General features: G+C 39.2%; 1 protein-coding gene across 7 annotated transcripts in view; it reads left to right on the top strand.

Moving 5' to 3' along the window:
• Positions 1–15,626, top strand: part of TMEM131L (transmembrane 131 like) — a 79,839-nt gene that overhangs the window by 39,676 nt on the left and 24,537 nt on the right. For 4 of the 7 annotated variants that reach the window (XM_066317695.1, XM_066317693.1, XM_066317696.1 and 1 more), the window contains 10 exons: positions 4,919–4,996; positions 6,819–6,972; positions 9,020–9,078; positions 9,425–9,533; positions 10,485–10,590; positions 11,079–11,232; positions 11,857–12,027; positions 12,337–12,406; positions 14,478–14,595; positions 15,164–15,305. In XM_066317695.1, coding sequence (XP_066173792.1) covers positions 4,919–4,996; positions 6,819–6,972; positions 9,020–9,078; positions 9,425–9,533; positions 10,485–10,590; positions 11,079–11,232; positions 11,857–12,027; positions 12,337–12,406; positions 14,478–14,595; positions 15,164–15,305 — 1,161 coding nt within the window. Of the gene's footprint in view, positions 1–4,918; positions 4,997–6,365; positions 6,529–6,818; positions 6,973–9,019; positions 9,079–9,424; positions 9,534–10,484; positions 10,591–11,078; positions 11,233–11,856; positions 12,028–12,336; positions 12,407–14,477; positions 14,596–15,163; positions 15,306–15,626 lie in introns of those variants that run through there. The other 3 variants (XM_066317700.1, XM_066317694.1, XM_066317699.1) reach the window with 2 other exon arrangements.

The raw sequence follows: 15,626 nt of genomic DNA, 5'->3' as shown, positions 1-15,626 counted from the left end.
GCTTTGTTATAGTTCAGTCCAAATTCCTGAGTGGGGAAGCCTTGGGGAACATTTGATACTTTCCTCACTGTAGAGTGACAAACATTATCCTATGCTTTATTTGTATGGAGTACAAGTTTGAGGTCATGTTTAGCAGTGCAACATGGTACCACCAGGCACTAATCTTGTAGGACATGAGGTGAGGAAAGTGTTCACTCAGTTCCCCAAGCTCTGGGTGTAATTTTTCTGTGCTGTGCTGTAATTGAGGAAACACTCTTCACTGCATGTTATCAATTTGAGCAGAAATGCTGCAGCAGTGGGATGGGCTCCTCAGCTGTTGAAGGTGATAGACAGGATCTAAATAGTGGAGAGTAGTTTATGGTTGAGTTTGGGTTCCTCTCAGGATGTTTCTCTACAGCTAGCGGTTCTCTCCAGAAGTGCCCTCTTCAGTTAATCTTCCTTATGTTCTGATCCAGATCTCATAAAAAAAAGTTTTTGTTCTGTTGTTGTTCTGTTGTTTTGTTCTGTTGTCCAGTTTATATTTTAAGCACAGAAGATGTAGAAGGAATAGAGGTTGATGAGGTTTGAGTGAGTGACTACACAAGGGCACACTGAAGGATACACAACTATTACACATAGAGAGGAGTCTCGTAGTGAAAACGCATTTGAAAACTATCAGTCATACTCAGCTGTGCACATTTTTGTTCCCCTGTTTATTTTTAACTGAACTACAATACCAGGATAAAATCCGGATAGCATAAGCATCATTTGCACATCCCTTTTCACCCTGAGATGATTGAGTTCTAGCCTTGGACAATAGTGTTTAGTTTGAAACAGGTGTTCTTACCTCTGAGGTCCACTGATACTGCTTGGAAACCCTAGAGAGCTGCATGCTGTGTGTCTATTTTTTGCCTCCTGTTTTAAAGGTGATTGTGTTTAAATTGCTCAGTAATACTGATGTCCTTGGTCAGCAAGGCCAAAAAAGCCTTTTTGACATCGTTTAGTCCCATTGTGCGTTAGGTAAAGTGACTTACCAGAGCTGCTGGAGGCCTTGTTACCCCAAATACTTACTACTTTGATGATTGGAAACCTACACCTGACTTCCAGTTTAAATTGCTTTGTGGCCATTTTATATATAGAGATGCACATTTAATTTATGTGACTCTTCCTGCTGCTGATGCTTATATTCAGAACCATTTGTAGGTGGCATCAAAACTTTCAACTTTCACTTTGCCAAGCTGAGGAGTCCATGCTCCGTAGTATCTTTGGTAATGGGCTGTCCATTTCTTCACAAAAATGGCTCTTTTATAGGTTCTTCAATTTGCAAAAATTTATTTTGAAGGCCAGAATTGTAAATAGGGGTATGGGTAAAATTGTGCCATTATAGGCTTTTTGTGTTGGAAATACAACGTATACCTGGGGATTATAGATGGAGGTTTATGGTAGTGTTTCTATTGGACATGCAATAAGCAACAGGTTTGTGTTTGAATTTTTTGTGGAAAATGAACTCCCGTGGATTTTGTGTATTGTTTTTATCTTTTAATGGGCAAAGCACAAAGGCCTTTCTTTTTTCTCCTTCATTCCCACATGGTTATTAGCAGAAACTTTTGTGCTTCATCAGAAAAGAAAAACGCAAACTTGCCTTTCTTACTGTTGAGTATCTCCATCTTTGTTACCCTTTTCAGCATTTCAGCTTCTGAAGGGTTGGGATTGGCATGCTCTGCCTGTTGTCCTGGATCCCAGGATTTCTGGGTTCATGGCTCACTCTTTGGGAGGAAAGAGGAACTGTCCCCCCACACTGTGAAGTCGTAGTAGGTCCACGTGGCCACTCAGCAGTGGCTAGTTACCACTAAGCTGTAACAGATGGTGGAGCCCATGTAGGTCATCTTTGTTTACGCAGCTTCTGGGTGTAGTCTTTGCTATAGTTGCCGGGTATTTGGCATTGTTTAGTGTTTGGACAGCACTAAGAGGGCAGCTACATCACTGCCTGGCTGAGTTCAGGATGGTGGAAATGTCAGTGGAGGAGTGGCATGCAGGGTGGAGGGTCTTATCTTAGGAGAAACAGATACCGCTTTGCTGACTTCCCAGAGGAGTTCAAAGTTTATGAACTGACAGCTTGGGAAATACTGCAAGTACTGGCAGGAATGTAACACTCCTTAAGCTATGTTTTGCTCTGGTGGGCAGAGGATCAGAGAAGCAAACATGTCCAAGTGTCGTGCTTAGGTGTGTAGAGGGAGGGAAGGAAGACAGCAGAGCTTTCTTGGTGTGCTATCCTGATAACTGCCTTCCAAAAACTGATGAAACTGCTGAATCATTATTACAGGGACAGTTTATTAACACCATTCATAGTGGAAATACCACTTCAGGGCCAGGCCAGGCCAGGAACTTTGAGGGCTCAGCCTCCAGGAAGAAGGGGAGGTTTGTTCAATGTTGTTCTTTTTGAATAATACTGTAGCGAAACGTCCAGGAAGTGATTTGAACGCTACAGTCCTGGTAATGATGCAAGAATATATCAAAAAGTGTTTCGAGTGCCACATATGATGAGACCTCATTTATGGATGAATTGTTTTCTAAATAATTGCTTTCTCTGCTGTCCCCAGTGAGAATCCTAGCCCTTTGTCAGGAGTGGGGCTCCTTGCAGACCAGATGGATGGTTCAGCTTTTTAGGGTTTAATTTAAAGAGGCCTCTTATTTCTTTAAAATTTAAACTTGAGAACTTACCAAAGCTGTCAAGAATTTAATTTGTGTGGCTTCTATCAGCTGTCTTTGTTCAGTTCTAACAAGATTTATGACTGCTGATTGTGTATGTACATTCAGGTATGTATGCCTGAGTACCTAATACAAAATAGAGGCTCCAGGTGATTAAGAGGCAGTGCTTTGCAGTGGTCTTTTTGAGATTTCCATGCTGTGCCTCTCCTTTTCAATTTGCCTCTGGTACAAACATTGGCTGCATAACTCAGCTCTCTGCTCTGATTCATTAGCAGTGATACTTACAGTATAAACTGAGTGCTTGCACTGTTGGGAGATGGTCTTGAATTTGTCTGATTGGAAACTCTGCTTCTGACAGTGTTTTCTTCTCAGATGCAGTATCTTCTCTTTAGGGTTAACTCAGAGCCATCCTGCTGGTGCTGTAAGATATAGGGCATGACAGTTATGCATTATTGTCTGCCTTAGAGAAATGCAAATGCATTTCCTGTTCTGAAGATAGCTTCACAAAGAAATAAAAATTTCCCCTAGAAAACAGATCAACAGTAAATACAGCCCAGTGGCATTTTTCCCCCCTCTGTACATTAGAAGCTTCAATTTTAAGGTGACAGCAGTTCCCATGTTAGATCTATGCCAGGTCAAGAAAAACAAAGGCTGGGAAAATACGATGTAGCTGATTTTTTTAAAATAGTGGTGTGGGGTCTTAAATTACATTAGATGACATTACTTTAAATGATATTACATATTACTTTAAGTGACAATGGCATTAAATAAGGACTAACAAATCCTTATTTAGAACCATGAAAGCAGTAGTGTTTTTTCAAGAAGCACTTGGAAAGGAAGTCTAAGCATCAAGTTTTATCTGATCAGAAAATGACCTGCAAAGTTGTAATCTTACTGCCTTATTAAAACTCCACTAGCAGCCATGTGGAGGTTTTTTTGCTCTCACAATCTGATAGGGACAAAAACGTCTGTAAAAGAAAGGACCTTGCAGGGGTTTTGCAGAATCTTCCATAAAGCTGTGTTTGGGGACAGCATTTCAGGTGCCACTAGCCACCTTTGCAGGGGCTACATCGCCCTCTTGTGTGCAGCCTCCCTCATTTTGGTATGAAGTCCTGTTGAATTGGGAATGCAAATATTGGCTTCCTTCTGGCAGTGCTTTTATAAAACTGGACCCCTTGAAATGCCACACATGTGCTAAATCTCTCTGCCTCTCCCCTTTTTCCTGTCCTTAAAAAGGTATGAATTAGAGTGTCAGATACCTTCAAAAGTTTCTTCAGTTTTGCTTTTCAGCACCAAATTATTGAAATTGTTTCAAGTCAGTTTCATCAACACCTTCAAAAACCTGAGCCTGCAGATACCCATCTCAGATATTTCAGTATCGCAGGTGAAACGGAGGCTGAGGGTTCCACATCAGCCTCAAAATCAGCATGAAATCTGGCTGTAAGAAAGGCACTGGCGGAGTGACAGGTCTGCCATTCTGATTCTGGCTTTTTTTGTCGTTTTTGGGGTTCTTTTTAAATTTAATTCAGAATCAAGATATATTGCTGAATATATATATCAATATATCAAATATATATATCAATATATCAAATATATCAATATATCAAACTGCTGCGCAGTTTGTGGCAGTAATTTGGCAGTGCAGATTTCCAGATAGCTTTCATGAACTATACTTGGCTTTGTCAGTGTTGTTGCCCCATTAGATGTTTGAGTGCTTTACAAGCTGGCACAGTCAATGTCATCTTTTCTTTTCCCATTCTAGTCAACAAAAGGGCAAAACAAGTATTTTCTGTCTGTCCATTTTGGCATGAAGCCTATGTATCAGACCATGTCCAAGAAGCATTATGTTCTTGGCCTAGATACTGTATTTCAGTATCCAATCAGCAAAGAAAATACACAGAAAATAAAGAAATAAGCTTTTATTTTGCACACAAAGGCCCTGTTGAATATGGCCTAAGAAAATCTGTAAGAGTTCTCATGCTGATGCTGTATAAATATTTAATAATCATGTGTAATAAGAGTTTGCTAAGTAGGTAGATGTTGATGGAGTCCAGAGATTCAGAGATTGATTACTGGACTACTGTACAGAGTAATTGAATTAATTTAAAAATTGCTGTGTTGTGTATATGAGGAAGTAGTCCTATTATCTATAAATTATGGTATGTGAATTGGATTTATATAACATTTGAAGCAATGTGTTTCATGTTTTCTTCACTTTTCTTTCTTACAGACAGAAACTATGAATGCCAGTCTATTACGGGTTCACCTTGAATGCAGTTTACCTAATGACACATATCAGCTAGTTAAGGTATGTTTTATTATTATTTTATATCTATATGAGTCTTCTTTTAAGCCAAGCTTAGAGGGACACTTTCCATAGCTCTAGAAGTTTTAGCAAACTGCAGTTTTCATTGTGTCAGTTTAATGGGGAATTGTGCTTTTATAAAAATGTATCCCCTGAAAAAATTGTCACAAGTATCACACTAAAATCTTTAGGAGACAAGGAGATGAAAAAGATACCCACCATCTCATAAACCTCCCAAAAAAAACCAAACCAAAACCAGTCCAACAAGCATTCTGATGTGAAGGTATTGTACTTCTGACGTAGGGCACAAAAATGGTTTGATTTCTGTAATTTCTTCACTCCAGAAACTTTCCACAAGTGTCTGGTCAGAGTGAGAAGTGGTCAGTGAGCTGTGAGGCTGAAGCCTGGGCTGTTTCTCAGGCGGGCCTGAGGGCGGCCATGGTGCTGGGCAGAGCTGAGGAGGGGTGAGTGTGTTAGCAGAGGTGCCCTTCCCAGAGCTCTGAGCCTTCAGGGCAGTGGCATCTCCTTGTCCTGGGCAGTGCCCCCCGAGTTCTCTTCCATCTCTCCTCAGGTGCCCTTACAGGGTGGGTGGGTGGGTGCTGCTCAGCCATCACGCTGTGGGTGTGCTGGCTCAGAGCCATGCTGTGACCAGCAGCACGTCTCTCCCCAGGAGTGATGAGGCCCAGGCTCCATAGCTGTATTCCTGTATGGAATATACATTGCACATGGCAGGATTCCTGTGCTGCTTCACTTCCCCGTTTGGTTCTTGTGGTGCACAGTGCTTTGAGGTGCTGGAGGCTGTGTGGAGTGTGGCTCTCTGCCCTTTGGTCGTAGCTTCCCAAGAGCACGCCGTGCCTGTGCTCCAGGCTCCATGTCAGCCTCCTCCTGCTCCTGGCAGCCATTTCAGGTGCTGAGGGTCTCTTTGATGCTGTGTGAGCTCCCATCCTCAGGCGCTTCCCCACTCCTGCTGTACTTGCTTGTGCCACTTGAGATTAGCTGGAAGTGTTTTGCTGCACTTCTGAGAGCACTTTACTTGGCAGTTTTCTCTTCCTCATCCTCCTTCCTGAGCAAATTAGTCCTCCTGATAGGGCATCAGAGCCTGAATTTAGTGACCTTTGTGGTTTGATGCAGGACTAATTAATGTTGTTCAGTCTTGATTGTCTAGTTCTATTTTGCTTTGTTGGCTTTAATTTTTTTTGTGAAATAGTGTCTGTGTCTTTGTAGTTGCTATGACTTAGCTGTGTTAACAGCAGCCACTACTTACAGATGGAAATAAGATCCTATTTGTATTTTTCTGAAGTATTCTAGCCAGACAACAGTGTTTTCTATGAAGAATGGTACATGTATGTTTGTTTTTTTAAAATTACTTCAGTGAGAAATGGAGAGAAAGCACAGGATTTGGAAAAATTAACTGTAAACAGACCAGTGAACATGAACTGTCTTCCTACCATTAAGACACATGCATCAGTCTGTTTATGGCACATTTTGTTGAAGGCAGAGGATTTAACAAAGGAAACTGTTTTACAGTCCCTGAGGTGAGACTGACTAAGACAGTTTATAAATTTGCATTCTTTCAAGGTTCAGTGTCTTTTAAAGTTGTTTTTGTCTTTGCTTTTGCTGTGCTCTCTGTACCTGCAGTGTGTTTAGTTTCTGCTGAGATTTTAGCAAAGGTCCTAATTACTTCTGTTTTGCCAGCACTTGGTGCTGGAAACCTTGTCTCTTAGGTAATACCTTTGATTAATTTCTCAAAGTTCCTTAGTGTAGTGAATTTTTTTTTTCTGTCCCCCATCATACACACACACCATATGCCTTTGTCTCCCTCCAGAATTGCTGTTTCATGTCCGATGACTCAATGCTGCTAGAAATGAGCTTAACAGTAAGAGTGGAAAATGCCCAGCAAGATTTTGTGGAGCACAGACAATACTTACTGGAGAATCTTTTTGTAGTTTATGTAGCAATGGAAAGAACAAAGACCTCAGGTAAGTGCTAAATCTACCTGTTAAGTGTAATTCAACTTGGTTTTATACATAATCTGTAGTTTGACATCCTGAATTGAATCAAATTCAGTGACAGCTTAATTTCACAAATAAGGGAAACCAAGTAAGTTCAGTTTAACACAGCTTGCAGAGAATTTATGTTGGGCAGAGTTATCGCAAGCAGTTTTTTTCATTCCTTATTACCCCATGCTTATACATCTGCTTAAATAGTATAGAAAGATGACATGGTCCTTTGAATTCTACAACTGCATTTCTGGTTTCCCATTAATTAAATTGACCATAATGGGATTGTGAAGGCAGAGTGGTTTATACAGTACTGGGGATAGTGGCCGTTATGGAAAGTAGGGTAATGAGGTAATACAGCTGTGCACATCGTTTGTTCTTGTAAGCTAGAATTCCACAGGCAAGACAATCAACTCTTTGCAGTTTCTTTATGCTGCAAATCCTCTAAATCCAGGGGATTTTAAATTATTTATAGAGCCTTCCAGTCTATTAGAATAGCTTTTTATAGACATTTCTGCCAGTTTTCCTTTCTGATTGGAGAAGAAGAAACTGCTTAAGAATCCAGATTAAAATAATATTTTTAACATACTTGTTGAAAAGGAGCATGATCTTTATGTCTTTTGAGAAACACATTTCAAAATCTAGTCACAAGACAATAGATACAGTATACACAAAATGTCTACTATATGTACTGTTTCCCTTGTGCTTGTTCTGTGATGCGGTATTTCATAGAGCTGAAACTGAAATACCCACTGTATTTCCCTGCCAGTGAGATGCCAGGGCTTTGTTCTGTTGAGTTGTGGATGTACATTTATTCTGATGCTGCTAGAAAATTGTTCCCATCTGTTCTGTCAAGGGTGCTCACTGCTAACATTTTCGATGGTTGAAGTACTAGAAGTATCTTTTAGAGTTGTCTTCTGTTAAATATGGTGCAGTTTGAAGTCCTGTCTGTGCTAGAGGTTGGTCCTGTGAGCCCTTTGGATTGGCTGTTGGTGAAAAGTTAGCACCTAGAGCAGGACGGCAGGTAGGCATGGTCTGCGCAGGGGAACTAACCAGCTGGAAAGGCTGAAGAGGAGTATGTGCTTTGAACAGCTGTGGGGTATGTGGAGCGCATAATCAACATCTTGAACCCTCTTTTGGAAGCTGGCAGTAGCAGTCTTGCTTTCAAGCAGCTGAGCAAAGCACACACATTAGTAGAAATCATGGTTGGTCAGGTGGGAGAATGTCCTTTCATGTCAGCCTGCATACACGGATTTAATACAAGCATAAGCAAAGGCAAAACCTCGAGTTATCTTCCTTGTGGAAGGACCGTAGTATGGTGGTCATCTCTTATTCTGTCCTGCTGCCCTTCTTTTGGTCCTCTACATCTTCCCTGTGGCCTGCGGATGGGAACATGGCTTTGCCAGTGACTAAGGGTGGTTCCCCAACATAGCTGTACCACCTTACCAGCAGGTGAAGGCTGTGTTACCCCTATCTCCTGTTGCTTTAGGCAATAGTTTGCTACCTGCCAGGTGATAGGACCATTCCTGATTTGAGCCCAAAGTGCTGAATCCGGCTTCGTATTATTTCCTGGGAATGCTTGCATTTTAAAGCAGGCGAGCCAGGATCTTGTTCAGCTATGTATGTTACAGAACAGTTTTTACTGGACTCTCTCCTGCTATTGATAGACTGGCCCTTAGAAACTTACTTCATCAACAGCCATTCTTCTTCCCTTCAGCTGTTAACTCCTGTCTCCCTGCCCCTAGGAGGGAGAAGTTGTGTGTGATCTAACATTTAGGGGATAATGAAGATTGCCTGTTGAAGCTTGCCTGTGTGTTTGTGGTGAAAAAATCTTTTTGAGTGGATTTTTACTCTTCTCTCAAACGTTTGCCAGCTCAAAGATGTGAATAGTACCTCCTTTTTACAAGGGTATCTGTCACACAAAGATTTTAAAATTTAAATTGAGATTGCTTCTCGTATGAGTGTCTGACAAAACAAGTGTTTCTGTCCTTGGCAAACTTACCTTGGTGTTTATTCTTTTGGACAGGTCATTCATCAGTAGATGTGTATATCATGCATTCTGGAAACAGCCTTGTGCGTATACAGGTAATTGTGGGTGTCAGGAAGTTGTAATTTAGGGTGGTGAATTTGATTAGAGAATTAGCTTTCTCTAATAGCAGATTGATTTTTCTGGTGGCAAATGTCACACTTCAAAGTTCTTCAAGTGTGCCCAAATGTATAATAGATCCTTGAGATGACATGTTGTAGTTCAGTGATTTTTTTAAGATGTAAGAACTGTTAACTTGAATAAAAATTCATGTGTTGATTTGGAAGATACGAGAAAATGGCAGATGGTAGCATGCAAATTTGACAAGAAGAGAGACAATACAGGAGCTGCAACACTAATAATGGTAGTACTGCTACAAAAATAATTTGTCTTTTCTTCATGCAGGAAATACGGCAGTTGTCACAAAAAGACACATCACCTGTGGAGTTTGAGCCAGTACTGCTATCCTCATCATCTACTAACTTCACAAAAGTTGCTTCTGTTTCTTGTAAAGGTACAGGTTACATATATTTAGAGAGAATATGATTGAATAGGATTTGATTGCTGAAAAAAGGGTAGTGTTTTTCAGCAGAGACCCTGAAAGGTCTAAAAATCAACTTGTCTAGACTTTATTGAGAAAGAGGATGAATTCTTTTTGCTAATAGTTTCCACCCTTTTTGTGTATATGTGGTCCTCTTACGCTGGTTGAAGGCTCTAAGCTGTACATGCTTGAAAAAGGGGAAGAAACCAGTTGCTAAAATGTTAGCTGATTTTACAATAAGCATAATTATTGAATATGCTTTTTCAACATACTTTTATAGTTTATGGGGTTTTTTGTTTCAAATGTGTTTTCTAAAAGGCTATTGTGCTTGGGTGGCATTTTCTATGACATTTCTTGGCAGGGCCGTTGAAGAGGTTTGCCTGAATCCAGACATGTTTGTGGAAGAGCAGAGACTGGCATTTAAGCATTCCTGACTCCAGCCTGTTTCCTGTTCTGACCGCTAGACTGCAGTGTACAGACTTTAAACATTTATGAAACATTTATGAAACAGGCTCCTTTCGCAATGACATTGAGACATGTTTTTCCCAGGGAAAACATGGATGAATAATAAGAAAGAAGGAATGTTAAATGATTCTCTTTTTCAGAGCAGGTTTTCATTTGTTAAATGGTGGCAGTGTGCTCTGATTAGTAAGAATGCTGTGCCAATGACACATGGGTAAAATTGGTCAGGTTGCTCTTCACAGCCTTATTGTGTATTTTTTGAAGGTGTTTAGCATTCATGAATGCTTCTTAAGGCAAGATGTGAAACTTCTGTAAAGACTGAGTCTTAGTCAGTTAAAATGCTCTACTCACCTGTGTGAGGATTTCACCAGCAGTGGTTCCCCTTGTTAGTGTTCTTGCAGATCTTTACTTGAAAGTCATTGTGGATATTCTGATGTATTTCGTGTGTCTGCTCTTTCCCAGCTGCATCCTGTGACAGTGAAAGTCTTTATTCTGACAGCAAGAAGAACAATCTTTTGAAAGGCACTACAACACTCAAAGCCTGTCTTTTCTGTCCTGTTATGGAAGGGTAGGTTGACAGTGGATTTTTGTTAGTGTTCACTGATACTGTAATGAAAATACTGTACCTTACTTTTAAAAGATTAAGTAAACTTCCTTTGTCATTCTGTGATTCCAAGGTCAGTGAAGAGGCTTCTTCCTATTGTTGCTGTGTCATTTGCCAAAATGGACCTGTCACATTTAAAACAATAATTTTTTTATAAAGTTTTATCTTGCTTCAGTCGTCTTTTGTCAATTTCATCCAGCCTGCTGTATCACAAAGCAATAGGCAATGTTGTACTATAGTGTAACAAAAGGGTAGATACTTTACCTGTCTCTTTTACATGGTTCTTGTGAATTTTTACTCTCTTATGTAATTATTCCCAAATAAATAATTTTGTTCTTCCCCAGAAAAACTTAGAAGAGCCTCATCATACAAGAATGCCATGGTATCTTCTCTTGTATAGACCACTTGTTGTGCACTCCATGTATTTATATTTTTTCTGTATTTACTTACAGGTATTTTGATGTAGATCCTTCTGCAGCACTGTTTCATATAGAACCACATCATAATACTTCAGGATATTGGTCCATATGGTTTACAAATAATTTTTACTTCAGCATTGAATTGAATGAGGTCTTCATAGCCAGAGAAACAAAGAACATAGTAAAGGTAAACTTTATTCCTTCTTTGTACAATATTTTGTCTTTGATTTAAAGATATGGACCTTTGACATACAAAATAGGTTCTTTGAAAAACTCTGTGTTCTTAGAGCTGGTTGGAATCAGCTAAAAATAAAAGTTTATTAACATCTGTAACTATTAGGTTGCTGTCTCAAGAGGCATTATTCACTGTCCAGCTTACTTTTGTATTGTTTTATTGACAACTGTTCTTTCATTTGAGTTGCAGCTACAGATGCATCAAATTACAGACCATTCTCTGTTCTCAGAATTGTTGAATATGTGTGTTTGTGCTCTCTAGGATTCAGCATTTCTTCATAATGGAAGCCTGTAGTGCATAGATGAGCTTTAAAACCCATAATTTACTGGCACAACTGCTTGGTTCAAATCAGGCAAATCTAGTTTATGAATAAGCACATGATATCTGGATGGTTCTTTCTATGTTTTAATATTGAGATTTGCATAAGTGCACACTGTATGGATCAGGTATGAGCCCATATGACCATGTTGTAACAGCAATAAGTCAAAAGATGAGACAGTTTGTTTTTCAAGGTACCACCTGCATCAGAAAAGTGCTGTACCAATTTTAATTTGGCTGTTATTTGGTTCTTTTCAGATTCTGAACTTCGCTGAACCTCTGACACTACCTCCAGGCTGCTGGAATGTATTTTCCTTGAAGCTCAGTGTGAAAGACACTGTAACGAATGTGCTCTCTAGTATTTGTTTGTCCACAAATGTGGGAGTGATGTTTGAAATACCTCTGCAGATATATTCGACTGTGTCCAAGGTATTGTGTTCAATTGTGTGTTGAATTACTGTTAAGCACTGCAAACCCAGCTACAGCAGTGTCTCTCTCAGGCCGGAAATCTGTTCTTAGTCCTGAAAGAAAAGCTCAGTACCAGACCACTCTGTTAAACCTTTCTGTAGCTTGAGAAGTTAAGTCCCCAGAGTTGAACAGCGGTGGAATTATTGTTTTCTTAGCACTTAAGTCTTTTAATCCAAGGCCTTAATTATCTTATTTGACTCTACAAAATCATGCACTGAGAAACTGGAATTTGTTCTATTGTTGTGTCATCTTTTTGTTTTGTTTTTCCAGCAGGGAGATCTTAATTTTGAAGCAATTGCCCACTGTGATATTCAGTGCTACTTGGGAAAGTCTGATTCAGGTAGGCTTGTCTAAGGCTTTTTTGGCATCTGACAGTAGTTTTATTGTAGAAAATAAATTTTATATACCAGGATTTGTAATGAGAATATTAGGATTGTTCATGCAAGTATTTAGTTGTATGTTTTTTTAAAAACATCCACTTTTCTGGGAGTATTTAAGTGCCTGAGGGCACTGAGTACATGGTACAGTATTTCAGACATCTAATTTCATAGCACGTGCTAAGGTGTTGTTCTGTCTTGAAACTTTTATTTAAGACTCTCCTAGAAGTTCGTATTGGTGATGTATTGCCCTTTTCTATCTTCATACTCATTTTCTCAAGAGATGTTGAGGTAGAATGGTAAAACTGCCCACTAACTCAAAGTTATTAGAAAATGTGCATAACCTGGGCCCAGATCCTGGGAATTCTTTGATGAAAAACACACAAAAAAGTTGACCAATGTCTGCCTGTATCCAGAGTTAAATTTGAAGCCCTTCTCTTTATCTTTTTCCCACAGCAATAATTCCATACATATCAGCAAAAGATGGTTTATCAGGCTTATAAGACAGCATCCTTAACACATATTATCATATGATAATATGAAACAGAAAAAAGGGGGTCTCATATTTTCTGCAACTGAGGAATCTTCTCTTCAGATACTATAATGCTGGGAGCTGTTTTAAGTACCTGGCTGGCATTTACCAAAATACAGCAATAGGTATTACATGGCGTGATACTGCCTAAAGAATGTTGAACCTGTTAAAAGCTGATTCAGTATGGTGTTTTTTTATTCTCTATGCAGTAAGGAGTTTCAGAAGGCAGCTGGCATAGGCTTTAAATGTTTGAGTGCTTTCCTGGAAATGTTTTCAAGATGACATTTCCTGAAATGTCTTTTTGAGTGAGGATATGAGGAAGGCAGTAGTAGTCAGTCAGATATGAAAAGGAGAATTGAGGTGACATACAGAAATGTGGGACTTGAACAATTACTGAAACAATTGCATGCTAAGGTACATATCCTACAAGCAAATGTTTGGGGTGGGGTTTTTTTGGTGGTTTGGTTGGTTGGTTGGTTTTTTGGTTTTGTGGGGGTTTTGTTTGTTTTGTTTTGTTTTGTTTTGTTTGGGGGGGGGGTTGTGTTTGGTTTTATTTTGTTTTTAATTTTGTTTTGTTTTTGTTTTAAATCTCAATGAAGGAATATGGCTGATACAACCAAATCCTTGTTGCTTACTTTATTTTCATTCTAATTATACACATTATAAGATCTGTGCATACAGGTATTCTGCTTTCTGCTTTAGGATGCTAGTATTTGTTAAACAGAAATGGGTAATGCATGGGCGTAAGCGTACTGACCTAAAGAAGTTGTAGGTGGATTATTCCAGTAATTGCCAATCTCAATTCATTACTTTAAACATTAAGGATTGTAAAATAAACAACATACAATTTCAAAATAAGTAATTTTTGTTTTCTTTCTAAAAAAATTTGCTTTTCTAACTACTTTCTGCTGTGTGAAAATGCTTGAACCAATATGAATGTAACTTTCTAAAATGCACTGATCTTTAGACTGATGTAAAGCCTTGCAATCCATATTAAGAAGAATTTGAGAAAATGATCAGCGTCTAGAAGAAAAGCTAAAATGAAAAGACTGTTTTTGCCAAACTGTGGGAATTTTTCTATTCCCTGCTGTGCCATGCTAGTATAATTTTGTACCACTGTGTAGTTTATTGTGTTGATACCTTACTGCCATCAGTGGAAAGTACTGTGTAGGCTACTGATAACATGGTTACTCTTCAATGGCCTCTATTAGAAATAGCAGCAGTAAAAAGGACTTACTGGAGCAGATACAGCCTGTGCGATACCCACTCTCTTGTTTGCATATCCAGTTACTTTGGTTTTGCAGATGTATTTCTTTAAGCAAATCTGATATGGAAGATGGTGTATATACCCTTGCATAATCTCGCTTGGGAGGGGAAAAGTGGGTTGCCTTTTTTGTTTTGGGTCTGGTTTTGCAGGTCCTGATTACTCGTGATCAGAAGTAGATTGATGGAAGGAGCAAATATTATCTCTGTAAAATCTGAAAAATCTGTTATCCTTTCAGCAAATCTGCTTTGGCAGAAGAGTCTCTCTCTGGACCGTTCTGCCTGGGACGTGGATTCTGAGCTTGCAAGTGACCTTTATGAAAGATGGCAAAAAATAAGACGTGGGGAAGCATGCAGGTCTGTACAGAATCTGTTGAGGTTCTTAATTCAATATTGTGAGAGAGAATATTTCTGTTTTGAAGTATTCTTAAATAGAAAAAAACATTTTGGACCATTTTCTACTTAAGTTAGTTCTCTTGAAGCACGTGGAGTTTCAGAGCACCTCAGAACACCCCCAGCTTTCATTTCAAGGCACTGCCAGCCACAAGTGAGCTTTTCAGCCTAGAATGTAAATAATATTCTGACTATAGTTATCTCACCAGGGCTACCTGGCATGAAAGCAGTCTAAGCATGTTTTACCAGCTCATTTGTGGAGTTGCAGGAGTCCTTCATCAACAGGTTGCATAGCAGTCTTCTCAGGGTCTTTGAGTGGCTTTCAAGGTTTTTAGTCCCTGGCCTACATACACAGAAGCTATGCTGGCTCTCTGCTACTAGGCTAGAGCTCTATGAACTTTATTTTGTAGAGACCATTTTCAAGGAAAGATAAGTTGATGTAATTATAGGTCCTGGCAAATCATCTTGTTGTCGTTCTTTGTTTGGAAGAAAAAAAATAAACTAATTAAATTTTCTGCTTTTGCCAATAAAGCAGGAGAAATATTTTAGGATCGGCTCGCTTTACTCAGCAGAAGAACTCTGAAGAGGAATCCTTTGCCTTTTTCTTGCCACGATTGACTACAGAGCCTGGCCTTACACTCAACTTCAATGCCACAGCTGTTAAAAGTAGTATGGTGAGGATGGTTGTCACTGCACTTTTTTCAGAGTTCATGTATGTTTAGCTTGTGTAAATAACAAAGTCTGTGGTTAATATTTGGTGCTGCTTAGCATTTTCATACTGCATATGAACTGGTGTTTTGATCTCAGTTAAAACACTAAATTTGTACCCCTTTCGCTCTTTGTTAAGTTTTCTGGCTTCCTAGTTGTCCTTTATTACAGGGAGAAGAGTAAAAGAGTGTAGGTTTTTACCAATCATTTTTTGTAATTGTTAAAACTTCCCATGTGTTCATTGTATAAGCTCCATACTTGTGGTAAAATAATTGAACACGGGACTA

This window comes from Sylvia atricapilla, chromosome 4, assembly GCF_009819655.1.
Source record: "Sylvia atricapilla isolate bSylAtr1 chromosome 4, bSylAtr1.pri, whole genome shotgun sequence".
Classification (NCBI taxonomy): domain Eukaryota; kingdom Metazoa; phylum Chordata; class Aves; order Passeriformes; family Sylviidae; genus Sylvia; species Sylvia atricapilla.
The sequence above is the reverse complement of the archived record's forward strand: the minus strand, read 5'-3'. Positions and strand labels throughout refer to the sequence as shown.